This window comes from Hemitrygon akajei, chromosome 7 (assembly GCF_048418815.1).
Source record: "Hemitrygon akajei chromosome 7, sHemAka1.3, whole genome shotgun sequence".
NCBI lineage: Eukaryota > Metazoa > Chordata > Chondrichthyes > Myliobatiformes > Dasyatidae > Hemitrygon > Hemitrygon akajei.
In genome coordinates this window covers 13,686,147-13,708,523 of record NC_133130.1, presented here as the reverse complement: position 1 = coordinate 13,708,523, position 22,377 = coordinate 13,686,147, and the positions used below count along the sequence as shown (strand labels likewise).

Sequence of the window (22,377 nt, the reverse complement as noted above, 5' to 3'; positions counted from 1 at the left end):
TTGGAATGATTTGGTTCCTGGGTTTCGCACTGTACACCCCACTGTGAGTGTGGGAGGGAACTGCCTCCTCTTATGCGGCTTATGGCAACAGGTATTTATTGCCCAGGAGGGCAACTTCTACCCCACTGTTATCATGTTACCTTCCCCCTCCACCCCATTCCCTCTGCTAACTTTCACGTCCTGACTAATCAAAAACCTATCGACCTCTACTTTAAGTATACCCAATGACTTGGCTTCCACAGCCAACTCCGGCAATTAATTTTATAGCTTCACCACCTCTGGCTAAAGAAATTCCTCCTCATCTCCATTCCAAAGGGATATTGTTGTATTCTGAGGCTGTGCCCGCTGGTCCTAGGCTCCCCCACCATAGAAAATATCCTCTCCACTTCCATGTTACTTCAGCCACGGGTTCCCAACCCCTTTTTTATGACATGGACCCCTACCATTAACTGAGGGATCTGTGGACCACAGGCTAGGAACCCTAATCTAGGACTTCCAATATTCAATAGGTTTCAATGACAGTCCTCTTCATTCTTCTAACCTCCAGCAAGTACAGGCCCACTTGTTAACCCTTTCGTTCCCAGTATCATTCTGGTGAATCTTCTCTGGACCCTCTTCATCCCAAGGAAGTAAAAAATGCCATTCGGTCTATCCAAAGTTCCCACGGATGTTGCCAGGACTGAGATGTAAGGAGAGTTTGGCCAGGCTAGGTTGTCATTCCTTGGAACGAAGGAGAAAGAGGGGTGACCTTATGGAAAGGTTTAAAATTAAGCAAGGCATAGATAAGGTGGACCGTAACAGTCTTTTACCCAGGTATGGGTGTGGCGTAGTTCTATGCTGAGAGCGGAAAGGTTTAAAAGGGGCCTGAGCAGCAATTTTCCCACACGTGGAGGGTGGTGAGCACATGGAACGGGGTACCAGAAGAGGTTCAAAGTTCAAAATAAATTTTATTATCAAAGTACATACATGTCACCATATAAAACCATGAGATTCATTTTCCTGTGGGAATACTCCGGAAATCTATAGAATAGTAACTATAACAGGATCAATGAAGGACCAACTACAGTGCAGAAGACAACAGACTGCAAATGCAAATAGAAATAAATAGCAATAACTAACATGAGATAATGAGATAAACAGTCCATAAAGTGAGATCATTGACTGTGCAACATCTCAATAGATGGGCAAGTGAGTGTAGTTGGCCTTTTTACTTAAGAACATAAGAAATAGGAGCAGGAATAGGCTATCTGGCCCGTCGAACCTGCTCCACCATTCAGTAAGATCATGGCTGATCTGGCCATGGACTCATCTCCACCTACCTGCCTTTTCCCCCTAACCTTTAATTCCCCTACTATGCAAAATACAGATGTTCTTTTGTTGAACAGCCTGATGGTTGGGGGGGGGGGGGTAACTGTTCTTGAACCTGGTGGCATAAGTCCTGAGGCTCTTGTACCTGCTACGTGATGGCAGCAGCAAGAAGAGAGCGTGGCCTGGGTGGCGAGGATTTCTGATGAAGGATGCTGCTTTCCTACGACAGTAGATGTTGGGATTGATCGAGGCAGGTACAAAGGTGCCATTTAAGAAGCTATTGGATAAGTACGTGGAGGTGAGAAGCTGAAAGGGATACGGGCTAAACTGATGGAATTGGGACTAGCTGGGTGAGCACTGTGGCTAGAACAGACTGGATGGGCCAAAGGGTTTACACCCCCCTGCTGTCTTGCTCTATAATTCTATATGCCACTGAACATAAGATACAGGAGCAAGGATATTCGGGGCTTCAGCACGTAAACATTATGGTGGGCCGCCAAGGTAGCGCAGAGGTTAGCACAACACTACCGCAGCTCAGGCCGTTTCAGAATTCCGGTCGTTGTAAATTGTCTAGTAATTAGGCTAGGGATAAATTGGTGGGCTGCTGGGCGGGAAGAGCCTGTTCTCTGCTGTATCTCTGAATGAAAATTAAATACAATTAAAATAAATTCATACATGCATAAATAGGATAGATTTAGTGGGATCTGGGCCATAGTCAGGCAAACAGGACTGACGGTGGCACCATGGCCAGCATGAGTGATTTGGGCTGAATGGCCTGTTTCCATACTGTATTACCCTAAGAGGCTGCAGAGGATTGCAGTTTCAGCCAGCTCCATCACAGGCACAACATTCCCCACCACCGAGGACTCCTTCAGCAGCTGGAGCCTCAAGAAGGCGGCACCCATCACCGTCCATGAAATGGCGGAGCAGATACAATGTGCAAGATGGCCGAATTCTGCTCCGACGTCTGATGGGCATGCCCTTATCTCGTTACTGCCATCAGGAAGGAGGTACAGGAGCCTCAATGATTCAGGAACAGCATCTTCCCCTCTGCCATCCAATTTCTGAATGATCCACAAACACCTGAGCATTACCTCACTATTTGTCTGTACACTGTTTTTATGCCTCGCCTTAAACCGCTGCTGCAAAACAACAAGTTTCGTGCTGGTATCCTCAGCGGCCACTTTATTAGGTACACCTGTCCACCTGCGTGTTAATGCAAATATCAAATCAGCCAATCATGTGGCAGCAGCTCAATGCATAAAAGCACGCAGACACGGTCAAGAGGTTCAGTCGTTGTTCGGAAAAACATCAGAATGGGGGAAGAAATGTGATCGAAGTGACTTTGACTGTGGAATGATTGTTGGTGCCAGACAGGGTGGTTTGAGTATCACTGATCTCCTGGGGTTTTCACACACAACAGTCTCCAGAGCAGGGCTTCCCAACACTGGGTGGGTCAACGGACCCCTGGTTGGGAGTCTGGACTTTACAGATAATGGTGCGCAAAAACCTTGTTAATGAGAGAGGTCAGAGGAGAACGGTCAGACTGGTTCAGGCTGACAGGAAGGTGACGGTAACTCAAATAAGCTCGCGTTACAACGGTGGTGTGCAGAAGAGCATCTAGGACTGCAGAACACGGCGAACGTAGAAGCGGATGGGCTACGGCAGCAGGAGACCACGGACGTACATTCAGTGGTCACTTTATTAGGTATGGAGCTATCTAACTAAGTGGCCACTAAATGTATTTCAGTGATAATACACCTGATCCTGCTAGCTGATTTCTTCCTCTTGAAAAGACCCCATGAGACACCGCCACTGTGTTCAAAGCAACAAAAACGCAGATAATTGTTCCAGTTCCCCTTAAGAGGCAAGGTATTACAAATATTATTCCCTAATCTGAGATCCGTCCTGCTTCAAGCAATAACATCCACTGGTTGCACTCCATCTCTCACACACACCCAATCAACCAGGGAGGGCTTATTGTTTTTTTTAATTGTTAATTAAGCGTTCCCACCCCACCCCACTTTTCCATCACTGGGCTTCACAAATAACTCTGCCGCCTCCCGGGAGGTGGGGGTGCCACTGCCTCAAATGACAAAAGGAACCTTTCTCTCACCCCCGGCGGAGTAAGGCAGTCATAAACACACCGACAGGCACCAGGGAGCCCCGGCACGCCTCTCCCCCGTTGGACTATGTGATCATACTCGGATTCTAAATTGCCAGGGCTAGCAGCGGGGGTGACATCTCCTACCCAGCCCCTGCCTTGGTGGTAACTTCGCACCCCTCTTTCCTCCAGACAGGTACCCCCCACCCCCCGTCCTTGTTCCTTGAAGGTGGGCGTCAGGCACCGATCTGGTCCCGGTGCAGTGAGGAGGTGTGGGGGCAGCCCGGATACCGTTTCCCCCACCATCACCGACGCCCCGAAACTGCGGAGAATGAGAGACACCCCCCCCCCCACCCAGCAAAAAGCAGCGAGCTGGGATCCCGCAAGCTGTCAGCTGCGGGTAGAGGGGGGAGGGGGAGGAGAGGGGCAGGAGGTGGGGAGGGAGGGGCAGAGGGTGAGGAGGGAGGGGAGGACCCGCACCCACCTGAGCTCCCTCCGCCCGCCGCCGCTGCTGCTCGGCCGCCGCGGCTCCGGCGCCCGCTCCCTCGCCCACATCGGCACCGCTTCGGGCGGCCGCTCCGGCGCGGCGCGGCGCCGAGGCGGGGGGCGCGCGCTGCCCGGGCGTGTGGCCGACGGGCGGGGTGGGGGGCGCGCGGGGCAAGGGAGGGGAAAGACGGGGCAGGTTGACGGGACGGACGGGAGAGTGCGAGTGAGGGCTGAGGAGTGGAAGGAGCGAAGGGAGGGAGGAGAGGAGGGGTAAATAAGAAAGCGGAATGGAAATGGAGGGAGAAGTGGAGGCAAGGGGAAGGGAGGAAGTGGAAAATAAGTGATGGAGAGATGTAGGAGAATGTGTAAAGGAGGGATGGAGTGAATGAGGGGGAAATGGAAGGAGAAAGGTAACTGAGGTGTAATAGAGGAAAGAGGAATGTGTTTGAAAGGGCTGGAGTGAATAGAAAGAGGAGTGGTGAGGGGAAGGGAGAAGAATGGTGGAGAGGAGTGGGAGAGGTAGGATGGGTACAGGACAAGGATTAGAGTTCAGAAGTGGGTGGAGGAAAGGAAAGACATAGAGGCGAAACATGGCAAAGGGGAATGGAATTATTGATTGCCAACAGAGGAAGGAAGGTAAAAGGGGCAGGGTGAGGAGACGGAGGGAAGAGGGGAGGATGGGTTGATGACTGAAAAGGGAGGCATTTAGAAGGTCATGGAGTCACACAGTCCATTGGCCCAATGATTCCATATACCAACCAAGATGCCCATGTAAGCCAGTCCCATCTGTCTGCATTAGGCCCCAATCCCTCTAAACCTTTCCTACCCATGGACCTTTTCAAGTGCCTCTTAATTGTTATTTGTTTATTTATTTAGAGATACAGCACGGAACAGGTCCTTCTGGCACAGCAAGCTGTACTGCCCTGAAGCCCTCCTATTTAGCCCTAGCCTAATCACAGGGCAATTTACAATGATCAATTAACCTACTAACCAGTACACCTCTAGACTGTGGGAGGAAACATTCCACAGGGAGGACATACAAACACTGTGCAGACGGTGCCGGAATTGAACTGTGAACTAACTACAGTAGTGTCACACTAACCACAACACTACTGCAGTGCTCCGTTAATGGACCCCACAACACTGCCACGGTGCTCCGTTAATGGATCTGCCAGAAATGGGCCACCCTCTGGGTGAAAAAGTTGTCCCTCAGGCTCCCCCCTCCCCATCCTTAAACCGGTTCCTCAAGTTTTTGATTCTCCAACTCTGAGTGCATTCACCTTATCATGCCTCTCATAAATTTTAACCATTTCTATATGGTCACCTGTCGTTCTCATACAGTCTCAAGAATAAAGTCCTAGCTCACCCAACCTTTCTCTATAACTCAGGTCCTCGAGTGCTGGTAAGCCCTGTCTTTTTTACAATGGTAACCAAAACTGGACACAACGCTCAAACCACAGCCATGCCAATGTCCACTACAACTGCAACGTAACACCCTGACTTAAATACTCAATTCCCTCACTGATAAAGGCTGGTGTGCCAAAAGCTTTCTTCACCACCCTGGCTACCCGCAACGCTGCTTTCAGAAAATCACTTACTTGAGACCTGTGGCCCCTCTGTTGGAGTCATTGAGCACTGAAAAAGACCCTTCAGCCCATCTAGTCCATGCCAAACAGTTTCTTCTGCTGAGCAGCTGGACCATAGCCCTCCCATCCATGTCCCTATCCAAATCTCTCTTAAATGTTGCAATCAAATCTGTATCCATCACTTGTGGTTGCAACTCCTTCTACACTCTCACCATCCTCCGAGTGAAGAAGTTCCCCTCATGTTCTCCTTAAATATTTCACCTTTCACCTTTAACCCATGACCTCTAGTTCTAGTCTCACCCAAGTTAAGTGGAAAAAAACCTGCTTGCATTTACCCCTCATAATTTGGTACAACTCTATCAAATCTCCCCGGCATTCCAGGGAATTGAGTTCTAACTTGTTCAATGCTTCCCTGTAAACCAGGTCCTAAAGATAGATAGATACTTTATTCATCCCCATGGGGAAATTCAACATTTTTTCCAATGTCCCATACACTTATTGTAGCAAAACTAATTACATACAATACTTAACTCAGTATAAGTTAAAGCTCTAAAGTTAGAGTTAAAGCTCTAGCAACATCCTTCTATTCTTTCAGTCTGATTGCAGATCAAAGCATTCTCTGAGCCCTGCTTTTTACTGTGACAGTCCTACCCTCATTGCCTATCCCCGGCCCACTTACCCCTCTGATCTAGATACCCCTGTAAATTTTTGAGAACTTTCCTCGCTGGCTACGACACCGCCTATTTCAGAGTGTGGGTGTGATTAGCAGGAGTCTCACCATGGTCGCTTTGAACACCAATATCTTTCTGTCGCTCATTGTTTAAAATGTACTCTGTTCTTTTAAGACTCAAGATTGTTCTGTGTCATTCCCAGTACACAAGAGTAAAGAAGAAAGTAATTGTTCCTCCAGATCCAATGCAGCACAAAAAAAACACAATAAGATAAAGAACACCATTAAAAAACACATTAGCACAAAAGGTCTCGGCCCGAAATGTCGACTGTTTACTCTTTTCCGTAGATGCTGTCTGACCTGCTGAGTTTCTCCAATATTTTGTGTGTGTTGCCTGGATTTCCAGCATATGCAAGAAACTTGTTTAACATAAATACATAAGATAGATTATATACATAGATGTATATATGTCCATATGTATGTATGTCCATAGAGTGATGATAGGCACAGGAGTGTCTGTACATAAGGTGACCGACAGGAAATGATAAACTTGTGGTGGTTGGGGGTGTGGAGGAGTGGGTTAGTGGGTGTTGATCAGCCTCACTGCTTGGGGAAAGGAACTGTTTTGAGTTTGCTGGTCCTGGGGTGGATGCTACGTAGCCTCCTCCCTGAGGGAAGTGGGACAAACAGTTTGCATGCAGGGTGGGTGGGATCCTTTATCATGTTACTGGCCCTTTTCCAACACCTCGCTGTATAGTTGTCCTTGAAGGTGGGTGGGGTCAGTGATGCATTGTTCACCTTAGCTGTCCATGGTCCTCGGAAGTAAAAACTGCCTGAAACACTCAGCAGGGCAGTCAGCATCCATAGAGAGAGAGAGAGAGAAAGAAAAACAGGGTCAACATTTTAAGTCAAAGACCATTCCTTCTTCATTCAACCCATTCAAGTCTCCCAACATCGTCTTTGTAGCCCACACTGTCACCTAGTGGTTGATCTCATGAAAACATGATATACATTCAATGGCCACTTTATTAGGTACACCTGTACAAGTCAAGTCAAGTCACTTTTTGTTGTCATTTTGACCATAATTGCTGATACAGTACACAGTAAAAACGAGACAACATTTTTCAGGACCACGGTGCTACATAAAACAATACAAAAACTACACTGAATGATGTAAAAACAACACAGAAAAAAACAACACTAGACTACAGACCTACCCAGGATTGCATAAAGTGCACAAAACAGTGCAGGCATTACAATAAATAATAAACAAGACAATAGGCACAGTAGAGAGCAGTAAGTTTGCGTCAGTCCAGGCTCTGGGTATTGAGGAGTCTGATAGCTTGGGGGAAGAAACTGTTACACAGTCTGGTCGTGACAGCCCGAATGCTTCGGTGCCTTTTCCCAGTCGGCAGGAGGGAGAAGAGTTTGCATGAGGGGTGCGTGGGGTCCTTCATAATGCTGTTTGCTTTGTGGATGCAGCGTGTGGTGTAAATGTCTGTAATGGCGGGAAGAGAGACCCTGATGATCTTCTCAGCTGACCTCACTATCCGCTGCAGGGTCTTGTGATCCGAGATGGTGCAATTTCTGAACCAGGCAGTGACGCAGCTGCTCAGAATGCTCTCAGTACAACCCCTGTAGAATGTGATGAGGATGGGGGGGTGGGAGATGGACTTTCCTCAGCCTTCGTGGAAAGTAGAGATGCTGCTGGGCTTTCTTTGCTATGGAGCTGGTGTTGAGGGACCAGGTGAGATTCTCCGCCAGGTGAACACCAAGAAATTTGGTGCTCTTAACAATCTCTACCAAGGAGCCATTGATGTTCAGCGGGGAGTGGTCGCTCCGTGCCCTCCTGAAGTCAACAACCATCTTTTTTGTTTTGCTCACATTCAGAGACAGGTTGTTGGCTCTGCACCAGTCCATTAGCTGCTGCACCTCCTCTCTGTAAGCTGACTTGTTGTTCTTGCAAATGAGACCCACCACGGTCGTGTCATCGGAGAACTTGATGATGTGGTTCGAGCTGTGTGTTGCAGCACAGTCATGGGTCAGCAGAGTGAACAGCAGTGGACTGAGCACACAGCCCTGGAGATGCTGCTCCTGATCCGGACTGACTGAGGTCTCCCAGTCAGGAAGTCTTGTATCCAGTTGCAGAGGGAAGTGTTCAGGCCCAGTAGGCTCAGCTTTCCAATCGGTTTCTGAGGGAGGATTGTGTTGAATGCTGAACTGAAGTCTATGAACAGCATTTGAGCACCTGCTCATTAATGCAAGTATCTAATCAGCCAATCACGTGCCAACAACTCAATGCACAAAAACATTCAAACGCAGTCGAGAGGTTCAGATCAAAGATCAGAATGGGGTAGAAATGTGGTCACTTAGATCACATTTCTTCCCCATTCTGACCATGGAATGATTGTTGGTGCCAGATGGGGTGGTTTGAGTATCTCAGAAACTGCTGATCTCCTGGGATTTTGATGCACAACCGTCTCTAGAGTTTACAGAGAATAGTGTGAAAAACAAAAAATATCCAGTGAAGGACACTTCTCTAGGCAAAAATGCCTTGATAATGAGAGAGGTCAGAGGAGAATGGCCAGAATTATTCGAGTTGACAGGAAGGTGACAGTGACTCAAATAACCACGTGTTACAGCAGTGGTGTGCAGGAGAGCATCTCTGAATCCGCAACATGTCAAACCTTGAACACAGCATCACAAGACCTAAGAAAGCAGCCACTTTCTCTGGATCATTACTAAAGGACCCACATTAACAGCAACTAATCCTTTCCCTTTTCCCCATCTGTGGCATCATGCACAATCTGTCACGTGCCCACCAACCCTCGTGTACTCCTTCCTCTTTCCCTACCAATGCCTTGGTGGTCCCTCACTCAATTCTGCAATTTTGATGTTCAATTCAAAGTCGGGGTCATTGTCGATTACGTGCCTGCACGGTTGCAAAGAAAAACTTGCAGCAGCAACATCACAGGCTCAGAGCATCAGATAAGCAGCGTTCACGAGAAAAAAATCAGAAATTAAGCATAAACAATACATAATCTTTACAAGAAAAGGCACGAGTAAAACAAAGTACTTTGTAGTGCAGGGTGGTCGTAGTGAGGTCAAGATCAGGTTTATTATCACCAGTGTGTGCTATAAAATGCGTTGCTTTGCAGCAGCGGTACATTGCAGTAGGTAATAAATCTATAAGCTACAAAAAGAAATATATATGAAATATTAAATAAATAGTGCAAAAAAAGAGCAAAAAAAGAAACAAGTATTAAGGTCGTGTTCACGGGTTCATTGTCATTTCAGAAATCTGATGATGGAGGACAAGCAGCGGTTCCGGAAATGTTGAGTGTGTATCTTCACGCTCCTGAACCTCCTCGTTAATGAGAAGAGGGACACCCTGGGCGATGGGGGTCCTTAATGATAGATGCCCTCGAAGGTGTCCCCGATGCTGGGGACGACAGTGCCCATGATGGAGCTGTCTGAGTTTACAACACTCTACAGCTTTTTCTAAATTCGTGCAATGGCGCTTCCATACCAGAGTGTGAAGCAACCAGTTGGAATGCTCTCCACAGTACGTCTGTAGAAATTAGGAAGAGTCTTTGGTGACGTACCAAGTCTCCGCATTTTGTAATGAAATATAGCCGCTGTCATGCCTTATTTGTAATTGCATTGATGTTGGGCCCAGGATAGATCTTCAGAGATGCTGACAGCTGGTCACGTAGGATGGTTCAGGAACCAAGTGGTTGAAGGGAAGTAGCTGTTGTTGGTGAAGTGTGACTTCAGGCTTCTATACTTCCTGACAATAAGTTGTGAGGAAGTGTTGTGGCCCAGATGGTGAGGATCTTTGATTATGAACGTTGCCTTCTTGAGGCAGTGCTTTCTGTAGATCGCGGGCCTGCAGTGTGCACTCATTAACAACTGGAATTCCAGATCGAAGCCCCAAGGTCAATTGGAAGTCCTGAAGTTGAGGCCGATGTGCAGAACCCAAGTCCAAGGCTCAATATCTGTGTGTAACTGTGAGTCTGCTGGAGGCTCGAGGCTGAAGATAGCCTGGCCTGGGATTAGAGGGCAGTGTATGTGTGTGGGTGAGGTGGGGGAAGGAGTAACTGGGACTGCGTTTTTTTGCTTGTTGTGTTCTGTGTTGTTCAGCCCAGCATTGTGGACATGTGATGTCAATACTGGAATGTGTATCGGCACTTGTGGGCTGTCACCAGCACATCCTTAGGTTTGGGTGGCTGTTCACAAAAATGACACCTTTCACCGTATTATTCCATGAATGTGATAAATATGAATCTTGAATCTACATTAACAATGTGTAAAAGATACTTGGATAGGCAAGATTCCGAGGGACATGGGCCCAGTGCAGGTTAAGAGGAACTGTCTTGGATGTGGCATCTTGGTCAGCATCAAACTGTTGGGCTGAGTGGCCTGTTTTTGTGCTGAGTGATTCTGTGAATGTGCCCCATCTGTTCTCACCAGGGTGGTGGGGTGGAGATACGTCTCTACCAAAGGAGGTGTGAGGTGTTCCTTCCCTCCACTAGCCTGCAGGTCACCCTTGGGCAAGATGCAGCACCTGCTTAGCCCCCTCCCACCAGACAGGGTCACATGAAACCATGGGAGCAGGCAGTGGATGGTCATATGAGCAGCTGCTGTATATCAGAAGTTCTGCTTATGAGACTACAGACAAACTCTGAAGAGTATTGATAATGGCTGGGGTCACCCATCTTGTAAAGACACGGCCCGGAAGGCGGCAATGGCAAACCACTTCCGTAGAAAAATTTTCCAAGAGCAATCATGGTCAAGGCTATCATCGCTCACATCATATGACACGGCACATAATGATGATGGTAAAGATGTAAGTTTGATTCTCGTTGCTGTCTGTGAGGAGCTTGTACGTTCTCCCCGTGATCGCACATGTTTCTTCGAGGAGAGCTGGTTTCCTCCACATTCAAGGACATACTGGACGGGTTAGGGTGATTAGGTTTCGGGCATCCTATTTCGGTGCCAGATACTTGGGGACTGCCCCCAGCATAGTCCTCACTGCAAATGACATATTTCACCATGTATATGGATGTTCATATGACAAATTAACTTAATCATTAAAAGAATACTGTGTACTGTCTAACCTCCCATAGGAGAAGAATTAGGCCATTCAGCCCATTGAGTCTGCTCCACCATTCAAACATGGCTGATCTATTATCCCGCTCAACTCCATTCTCCTGCCCTCTCACCATAACCTTTCATGCCCTTACTAATCAAAAAATCAATCTATGTTTGTTTAAAATATACCGAATGACGTGGCCTCCACAACCATCTGTGGCAATGAATTCCACAGATTCACCACCCTCTGGCTAAAGAAATTCCTCCTCATCTCCGCTCTAAATGGACATCCCTCTATTCAGAGGCTGTGCCCTCTGGTCCTTGACTCTCCCACCATAGGAAACATCCTCTCCACATCCACTCTACCTTGGCCTTTCAACATTCGACAGGTTTCCATGAGATCCTTACTTCATTCTTCTAAACTCCAGCGAGCACAGACCCAGAGCCATCAAACATTCCTCATATGTTAACCCTTTCATTCACAGGATGATTGTGGTGAACCTTCTCCACTTGCAGCATGTCCTTTCTCAGATAAGGAGTCGGAAACTGCTCACAATACTTGGCAGTGGAGGTCAGGTCATTGGGCATATTCAAAGTGGAGGTTGATAGGTTCTTGATCAATGAAGACCTCAAATGTTACAGGGAGAAGGCAGGAGAATGGGGTTAAGAGGGAAATTAAATCAGCCATGATCAAATGGCAGAGCAGATTTGGTGGTCCGAATGGCCTACTTCTGCTCCTGCGTCTTACCTGCACCCTCTAGAGGGCAATCGCAGGTGGTTCACAAATTCTGGCCACGCCTACAATACCCAGATCTCAAGAAAAATGTAACTGATTGTCTGCTAAGTGAGTGAAAATAATTTGATTTCATGCACCTAGAGGGAAAAAAAAGGTGAAAGGTGAAATGTTTACGGGGAACATGAGGGATAGCCTCTTCACTCAGAGGGTGGTGAGAGTGCGGGACGAGCCGCCAGTGGAGGTGGTAGATGTGGGTTTGGTTTCAACACAAGAGCTGTTTGGATAGGTACGTGGATGGGAGGGGTATGAAGGGTGTGAGTCAAAGGGACTGGGCAGAATAATACTTTGGCACAGCTTACATGGGCCACAGGACCTGTTTCTGCGCTGTAGTGCTCTATTACTCTGTGACGTTATGAAAGTTTCACATTTGACAGTCCCTTGGCATTGCTGGATACCCAGAGGGTATTGATTTAATCAGAAATTCAGCAGGTTCCTTTTCCTCCCGGTGCACCATCCAGCCTGGAGTTAGTGACTTGTTTCAGCGCAGGCAGCATGACCTCCTCATCGAGGATCAATGTTCACCTGCTGTTTGATTCAAGATTTGCTGCAAGGTTGTTCAATGTCACTTCCAAGACACGTAAGTCAAGGAGACAAAATCATTGTTACTCCGGAAGGAATGCAGCACAGTAAGATTCTAGCCACCACCAAGGCCATATCGGCAGAAATATGCTGGAAAAGGGCCAGTAACCTTGTGAAGGATCCAACCCACCCAACTCATGGACTGTTTGCCCCACTCCCATCAGGGAGGAGGCTGCATAACATTCAAACCAGGACCACCAAACTCAAAAACAGTTACTTTCCCCAAGCAGTGAGGCTGATCAACACCTCCACACCCCCAACCACCTCTACTTCATCATTTCCTGTCAGCCACTGCATGTGCAGATACTAATGTGCCTAGTGTCACTCTATGGATACAACACACACTCACACACACACTAACACGCACACACACTCACACACACACTAACACGCACACACACACACACACGCACACACACACACTAACACGCACACACACTCACACACACACACACACACACTAACACGCACACACACTCACACACACACACACTCACACACACAAACACACACACACACACACACACTGACACAAACTCACACACTCACGCACACTCACTCACACACAAACTCACTCACACACACACGACTATTTTATGTATTTACTGTATGTTTATTGTGTTGTTCTATTACGATATGTGTTGGGCAGTTTTGACTCCCCATTGTAGAGCCTTCCTGCCCACCACAGTGCAGTTTCCACACCGCGCAGTGATGCAGCTTATTAGGATGCTCTCTACTGGGCATGAGCATAGATGTGCCAAGTCCAGCTCTCTCCAGTCTCCCCAGAAAGCAGAGATGTTGGTGAGCATTTCTGTTTGTATGGAATGTGTCCTGGGACTATGAGGGATTGTGTGTGATGTACAGTCCCAGGAGTCTGAAACCGCTCACAGTTTCCTCTGCCCACATGGACGCTGGTGTCTGGAGATCCCCAGTCTCACTGCCCTCACCTTGTGTTAACCCAGTTCATGGTGAGTGCCTTGCCGTGGGCTCTCTCTCTCTCTAACACTTTTCACCTTCCCCCTTTCTTTGCAGTCCCGTTTGTTTTTATTTTGAGATACAGCATGGTAACGGCCTGTTCCAGCCCAACAGGCCTACAACGCCCAGTTACACCCATATGACCAATTAACCCACTAACCTGTACATCTTTGGAATGTGGGAGGAAACCAGAGCACCCGGAGGAAACCCGCCCAGTCACAGGGAGAACACAGAACCTCCTTATGGCCAGTGATGGGAATTGAACAGCGTTATGCTGACTGCTACGCTACTGTGCTGTCCTGTTGAAGGATCTCAGTCCAAAATGTTAACTGTTTATTCATTTCCATAGATGCTGCCTGACCTGCTGAGTTCCTCCAGCATTTTGTTTGTGCTGTCTGGATTCCCAGCATCTGCAGATTTTCTCCTTTCTCTAATTCCGATGTTTGTTGCCTGCAGTACTCCATTTGGACACATGGGGACGCCAAATCACCACCTACTACCTTGGTTGACACTTCATCTGCCAAAACGGTTTTCCCAGTGGCCAAAAATTTTAATTACTATTCCCTTTCCTGTTCAGACATGTCTATGCATGGCCTCCTCTTGAGCCAAGATGAGGCCACCCTCAGGGTGGATGAGCAACACCTTACAATACATTCTGTCTGGGTAGCCTCCACCCTGATGGCATAAATATCAGTTTCTCCTTCTGGTAAAAAAAATTCTTCCCCCTCCCCTCTTCCTCTATTCCCCACTCTGGCTCTTACCTCTTCTCACCTGCTGCAGCCCCTCCTTCTTCCCTTTCTCCTACTGTCCACTTTCCTTTCCTATCAGCTTCCTTCTTCTCCAGCCCTTAACCTTTCCCATCAACCTGGTTTCACCTGTCACCTTCCAGCTAGTCTTCATTCCCCTCCTCCACCTTTCCTATTCTGGCCTCGTCCCCCTTCCTTTCCAGTCCTGAAGAAGGGTCTCAGCCTGAAATGTCAACCGTTTATTCCCTTCCACAGATGCTGCCTGACCTGCTGAGTTCCTCCAGCAACTTTTTTTCTGCGTAAGACATGCCATGGTAGAGCAAGTGGTTAGCATGATGCTGTTACAGCTCAGGGTGTCAAAGATTGGAGTTTAATTCTGGCACCGTCTGTGAGGAGTTTGTACGTCCTCCCCATGAATGCGTGGGTTTCCTCCAGGTGCTCTGGTTTCCTCCCTCAACCCAAAGAGATACCAGTTAGTGGGTTAATTAGTCATTGTAAATTGTCCAACCAGTAAAAATATCTTTATCTCCCATACCGCACCACCCCCCCCCCCGACTTTCCACAGGGATCGACCCCTCCGTGATTCCCTTGTCCATTCATCCCTCCCCACTGAACTCCCTCCCGGCACTTATCCCTACAAGCATCCCAAGTGCCACACCTGCCCAATCCCCTCCTTCATCACCGCCACTCAGGGCCACAAACAGTCCTTCCAGGTGAGGCAGCACTTCACCTGTGAATCTGCTGGGGTCGTCTATTATGTCCGCTGCTCCCACTGTGGCCTCCTCTGCGTTGGTGAGGCCCATTGTAGATTGGGGGACCACTTTGTCAAGCACCTCCTCACCATCTGCCACAAGTTGAACTTCCCAGTGGCCAAATGTTTTAATTTCCATTCCCATTCCTCTTCCAATGTGTCGATCCAAGATGAGGCCACTCTCAGGGTGGAGGAGAAACACCTAACAGTATATTCCCTCTGGGTAACCTCCAACCTGATGGCATGAATATCGATTTCTCCTTCTGGTAAAAGACAATCCCCCTCCTCCCCCTTTGTCTATATCTCAGCTTGACGTTTTACCTCTTTTCATTTTCTTATCACTTCCCCTGGGTCCCTTCCTCTTTCCCTTTCTCCTATGGTCTGCTCTCCTTTCCTACAGTATCAGATTCCTTCATCTCCAGCCCTTTACCTTTCCCACCCACCTGGCTTCCCCTAGCATCTTCCATCCCCTCCCCCCACCTTTTTATTGTGGTATTTCCCCTGTCTTTCTTGGTCCTGATGAAGGTCTCATCCCAAAATGTTGGCTGCTTACTCTTTTCCATCGATGCTGCCTGACCTGCTGAGTTCCTCCAGCATTTTGTGTGTGTTGCTCTGGATTTCCAGCAGAATCTCTCATGTTTGTGATTTATTATCACATCCTCAGAACAGTAAATTTGGAATTGTCCCATTCAAGACTAATGATTTAATGGCTGTGTAGGATTTCTTACTCTTGTGGGGATAATGTCTTTCCTGACGGGGGGGGGGGAGGTGCGGGGGGGTCACCCTGCTTGACAGGCGGGACTTGTGGCTGTAAACCAATCCCAGGTTCTGCGGCCTCCCCTGTGGTGATTGCAGGAGTTGACTCTGAAGCTGCAAAAAGATTTTCAGACAGCTCTGAACACCTTTCTTCTCTAACAATTGAATCGGCTCTCTTCAATCGAGTGATGTGCCGTGTAAGATAACATCAGGTGCAATCTACACAGGGTAGGAGAGTGGTCCAACTCTGCCCTTAATCCTCCCAGGTACTCTCTTTTGATCACCTCTGCAGTCACCCATCAAGGCTGCTTATCCTGGACTGGAGCATGGAACCTCTATGTTTGAGGAGTCCTCAGTTTGTCTCACCTGCTTGTCCTGCCTACTCCTTCTGAGAGTGGGTTTGAGGAGATTGAAGTAAGGGACGACCCAGGAACAGCATAGCTGGTTGTCGAGTGTGCTCATTGTGATATCCAAGGAGGAAACCGGCGAGCTCCTGATTCAATTAGTTCAGTGTGTCCGAATCTACCCTCAGTCTTCTAAGTTCCAAGGAATAAACTCGTAACCTATTCAATCTTTCCTTATAACTCAGGTCCTCCAGTGCCAGCAACATCCTTGTAAATTTCATCCGTACTCTTTCTACCTTATTTACATCTGTACCATAAGAGGGTGACAAAAACTGCACACAGTACTCCAAATTTTGCCCCTCCAACATCTTATACAACTCCAGCATAACATCCCATCTCCTGTACTCAATGCATTAATTTATGAAGGTCAATGTACCAAAAGCTTTCGTTATGACCCTATTCACCTGTGATGCCACTTTCAATGAACTATGGACCAGATCCCCTTGTTCTACTGCACTCCTCAGTGCTCTACCGTTCACATTGTAAGACCTACCCTGGTTGATCCTATTGAAGCACAGCACTTTGCATTTGTCTGCATTAAATTCCATCTGCCATCTTTCAGACAATTTCTCCAGCTGGTTCAGATCCCACCGCAAGCTTTGATAATCTTCGTCACTGCCCACTATGCCCCCAATCTTGGTATCACCTGAAAATTTGCTGATCCAGTGAACCAGATTATCAACCAGATCATTGATATAGATGACAAACAACAACAGATCCGGCACCAATCTCTCCGGTACTCCCTCCAGTCAGAGAGGCACCACTCTCTGGCTTCTCCCACAAAGCCAATGTCTAATCCAATTTACTACCTCATCCTGAATGCTGAGTGACTGAACCTTCTTGACCAACTTCCTACACAAAATGCTGATGGAAAACAGCAGGCCAGGCAGCATCTATGCTGGAATTTCCAGCATCTGCAGATTTCCTCATGTTTGACCAACTTCCTATACGGGTTCTTGTCAAATTCTCTGGTAAAGTCCATGTAGACAACATACACTGTCCTGTCTTCAGCAACTTTCCTGGTAACTTCCTCAAAAACTGTCTGAGATAGTTTAGACTGACCTACCATGCATGAAGCCATGCTGACTATGAGTCCATATCTATCCAAATACTCATATATCTGGTCCCTTAAAATACTTTCCAAATAACTTTCCCACTACTGGTATCAGCATCACCGGCTTATAATTTCCTGGTTTATTTTTAGAGCCTTTTCTAAACAATGGAACAATATCAGCTCTCCTCTTATCTTCCTCTACCTCACCCGTCACAAAGTATAATTTAAATATCTCTGCTGAGCCACAGAAATTTCTGCACTTGTCTCCCATAGGATTCAAGGGAACACCTTGTCAGACCCTGGGGATTTATCCACCTTAATTTGCCTCAGGGTAGCAAACACCTCCTCCTCTGTAATCTGTTCAGGGTCCATGAAGTTGATGCCACTTGGTTTCACTTCTATAAACTCTGCGTCCATCTCCTGAGTTAATACAGATGCAAAAAGTCTCCCCGATCTCTTTTTGCTCTGCACAAGAATTAGCATTCTCTCTTCCAGAGGACCAGTTTTGTCCCTCGCAATCCTTTAGCTCTTAACATCTCTGTAGAATCCCTGAGGATTCTCCTTTACCTTGTCTGCTAGGTCAACCTCATGCCTTCTTTAAGCCCTCCTAATTTCTTTCTTAAGTGTCCCCTTATATTTCCTATATTCCATAAGTACCTCACTTGTTCCTACCTGCCTATGCTGGCTATGCACCTCCTTTTTTTCAGAATCAGAATCAGGTTTATTATCTCCAGCATTATCAGCATGTATCATGCAATTTGTTAACTTAGCAGCAGCAGTTCTATGCAATACATGATAATATAGAAAGAGAAAAAGAATGAATAAGTAAATCAATTACAAAAAGTATATATGTACATTGAATAGATTAAAAACAATGCAAAAACAGAAATAATATATATTTTAAAAGTGAGGTAGTGTTCATGGGTCCAATGTCCATTTAGGAATCAGATGGCAGAGGGGAAGAAGCTGTTCCTGAATCGCTGGGTGTGTGACTTCAGGCTTCTGTACCTCCTTCCAGACTGTAACAATGAGAAGAGGGCATATCCTGGGTGATGGAGGTTCTTAATAATGGATGTTGCCTTTCTGAGGCACTACTCCTCGAAGATGTCTTGGGTACTACGGAGACTAGTACCCAAGATGGAGCTGACTAATTTTATAACTTTCTGTAGCTTCTTTCAGTCCTGTGCAGTAGCTCCTCCCCCGCCCACCCCACATACCAGAAAATGATGTAACCTGTCAGAATACTCTCCACGGTACATCTATAGAAGTTTTCAAGTGTTTTAGTTGACAAACCAAATTGTTTCAAGTTCCTAATGAAATATAGCCACTGTCTTGCCTTCTTTACAGCAGCATCGGTATGTTGGGACCAGGTTAGATCCTTAGAGATCTTGACACCCACTCGCTCCACTTCTGATCCCTCTATTGGTTTGTGTCCCTTGTCTTACCCCTCCTTATCCACAGTCAGCACTTTGGTGTCACTGACACTGAGTGCCAGTTTATTGCTGCCACACCACTCAACTAGCTGATTTATCTCGCTTCTGTATGCCCCCTCAACTCCATCTGAGAATCTATCACCAATGGCTGTATCATCAGCAAATTTATATATGGTTTTGAGCCATATAGTCATGGGTATAGAGAGAATAGAGCAGTGGGCTAAGCACATACCCCTGAGGTGCACCAGTGTTGATTGTCAGCGAGGAGGAGATGTTATCACCAGTCTGCATAGATTGTGGTCTTCTGGTTAGGAAGTTGAGTATCCAACTGCAGAGGAAGGTACAGAGGCCCAGATTCTGCAACTTCTCAATCAGGATTGTGGGAATGATGGTATCAAATGCTGAGCTATAGTCAATGAACAGCATCCTGACATAGGTGTTTGTGTTGTCCAGGTGGTCTAAGACCCCGTGGAGAGTCATTGAGATTGCATCTGCTATAGACCTATTGTGGAGAAAGGCAAATGGCAGTGGCTCTGAGTCCTTGCTGAGGCAGGAGTCCAGTCTACTCATGACCAGCCTCTCAAAGTATTTCATCGCTGTAGTTGTGAGAGCTACCGGGCGATAGCAGCTCACATTACTCTTCTAAGGCACTGGTATAATTGTTGCCTTATAACCACGGCCTCAGTATCTCTGGAAAAGCAAGGTTTCCTAAACCTGCTACCTTCACCTTTTTTTTAACTGACAGGCATATACAAGCCTTTTGAAGGACTCCCACTTACCAAGGAACCAGTCTGTCCCAATCCACAGCCGACAGATTCTTGCTGGGACCATCCATCTGTGGGTGTTCATGGTGAGAAACACTTTGGGCTCTTCTTCCATCTCCACCTGTGGGTATGTTTCAGCTCTGTCCACTTTGTTGAAGTGTCTCCCTCCAGAAAGGTTTGCAAAGATATCCTCTATTCTGGGCAGCAGGTATTGATCTACTTCCAGTTGATAGTGAACCTGGCAGCCCCGTTCTTCTTGGCCACAGGGACCACTGGCATTGCCCATGGGCGCCATTCAACCTTGACTACCTTCAGTTTCTGTTCGACCATGCTCATTGGACACCTTATCATGGATGGCATAAGGAATTTGACAGGCTTTGTAAAACTTGGGTTGTGGAATTTTCATTTAACACTATCTTACCCTTGATGTGTTTGAGTTCTCCAGTGCCATCCTTGAACACTGCTGCGGCATCATCCAGTACCTTTCTTAATTCATTTTCAGTGGACTCTGCTGCAGGGGGTGTGACATTCAAATAGTTAATGGATCTCCAGTCAAGTTGTGGTTGTCTCAGCCGATCATGACCCCACAATGTTACTAGTTGAGAGCCGCAGGGATCGGTGCTGGATCCATTGTTGATTGTCATCTGTATCAATGATCTGGATCATAATGTGGTTAACTGGATCAGCAAGTTTGGGGCTGACACCAAGATTGGGGGTGTTGTGGACAGTGAGGAAGGCTATCACGGCTTGCAGAGGAATTGGAACCAGCTGGAAAAATGGACTGAAAAATGGCAGATGGCTTTTAATGCAGACAAGTCAGAGGTTTGGCACTTTGGGAGGACCAACCAGGGTGGGTCTTACACAGTGAACGATAGGGCACTGAGGAGTGTGGGAGCACAAAGGGATCTGGGAATACAGGTCCATAATTCAATGGAAGTGGCATCACAGGTAGATAGGGCACATTGGCCCTCATAAATGAATGTATTGATTACAGGAGATGGGATGTTATGTTGAAGTTGTATGAGACATTGGTGAGGCCTAATTTGGAGTGTTGTGGGCAGTTTTGGTCACCTGCCTACAGGAAAGTTGAAAATAAGGTCAGAAGAGTACAGAGAAAATTTACAAGGAGGTTGCCAGGTCTGGAGGACCTGAGTTATAGGTTTGAGTAGGTTAACTATATCCTTAGAACGTAGAAAATTGAGAGGAGATTTGACTGAAGTATTCAACGTTATGAGGGTTATAAATAGGGTAAATGCAAGCAGCTTTTTCCACTCAGGTTAGGTGGGACTATGACCAAAGGTCATGGATTAATAATGAAAAGTGAAAGGTTTAAGGGGATCGTGAGGGGGTAACTTCTTCATTCAGTGGATTGTTGGAGAGTGGAACGAGCTGCCAGCACAAGTGGTGCACGCGAGCTCTATTTCACCATTTTAGTGAAGTTTGGATAGGTACATGGGTGGTAGGGGTATGGAGGGCTGTGGACTTGATGCAGGTCGATAGGAGTAGGCAGTTAAGATGGTTTTGGCATGGACTAGATGGGCCAAAGGGCCTGTTTCTGTACTTCTCTATGACTCTGTGACTCTAATGCTGTCCCTGCTTTTTAAAAACTTTTTTTTAAAGCCCATTGTGGCTTGTTGGTTGTATTTCACTGTTAAGAATATCATTCCCACAGGAAATATATTTTCTCCAGTATAAGTTCTTAACTGTATCTCTGCAGGCTTCAGTTCAGTATATTTGAAATGCCACTAAAACTAATTTTTGTGGAATGATTGAAACAGCTGAGCCACTGTCCAATTCCATTTTAATTAATGTGCTGTTCATTTCTGGTAAAAACCATTTTGCTTGTCTACTGTTAGTTATCACACTTTAAATCTCAAGGCTACACAGACCTGTGACATTCATCCTGATCAGCTTGCTCATCCACAGCATGCAGATAAGAGCTCTTTTAGAAGCTACAAATTAACTTTTTATCTTTTTCTCTTCCCTGTGCGGTCCATCTATCTTTGTCTGCCTGACATGCTCTTTGCATGTGTCCTACTTCGTTGCATTTTCTGCAAGTTTTGCCTTTAAATGTGCATTGGCTGGTGTACGAGGGGTGATTCATAGGTTTGTGGCCTAAGGTAGAAGGAGTCAATTTTAGAAAACCTAGCACATTTATTTTTCAACACAGTCCCCTCCTGCATTTACACACTTAGTCCAGCGGTCGTGGAGCATACGGATCCCTCCTTTGTAGAAGTCGGCATCTTGGAACTCCAGAAGTGGTCCACAGCATGGGGTGATTGATAAATTTGTGGCCTAAGATAGAAGGAGATGAGTGATACAGCTCTCGTTACATGCACATGCAGTTCAACTCTTTGAGTGATCATACAGGAAGTTTGAAGTTAATAACTTCTATGGCATTTCTGTTTCAGATAATTGAGAATTGGAAGTAAGCACTGTCTGAGAAAACGGCCCTTCCCATAGCAGAGCATGATGCAACCAATCAACCAAGGAAATCCACGGGGAGGGTGAGCGTAGTCTTCACAGAGGATGTGGGAAATGATCTCCGAACTCTGCAGCCCTGACCTATAAAGTGTCGTGCTAACCGCTACACTACCACGACACACAATTTTATTTTTATTTGTTGTTTTATTTTCACAGTTGCACTTGTACCACCCTGGGAAGGGTTTCACTGCTAAGGTAATGGTCTTTCTGCAGCAGCAGTGTTTGGGTGTGAGAGATAACGGGGGCTTTGGAATGTGAGCTGTCTAGTGAGGGGAGTGTTTTTTCTGGCTGTGTGCCTGACGCTGAGGTGATCTGGGTCTTTTGTTTGGTAGAAGATGGAGAGAGAAGATGCCAGAATGGAGAGGTCGTAGACATCAGGAAGGAGTG

The 22,377-nt window shown here is 46.8% G+C and overlaps 1 protein-coding gene across 1 annotated transcript in view; it reads right to left on the bottom strand.

Moving 5' to 3' along the window:
* Positions 1 to 19,792, bottom strand: part of LOC140730116 (uncharacterized) — a 125,697-nt gene extending 105,905 nt beyond the window's left edge. The window contains exons 1-4 of the mRNA XM_073050252.1: positions 19,522 to 19,792; positions 19,245 to 19,353; positions 9,009 to 9,086; positions 3,897 to 4,128 (exon numbers count right to left, since the gene is read on the bottom strand). Of these exons, the coding sequence (XP_072906353.1) occupies positions 3,897 to 4,128; positions 9,009 to 9,086; positions 19,245 to 19,353; positions 19,522 to 19,792 (690 nt within the window). The remainder of the gene's footprint in view (positions 1 to 3,896; positions 4,129 to 9,008; positions 9,087 to 19,244; positions 19,354 to 19,521) is intronic.
* Between the last annotated feature and the right edge of the window lie 2,585 nt (positions 19,793 to 22,377).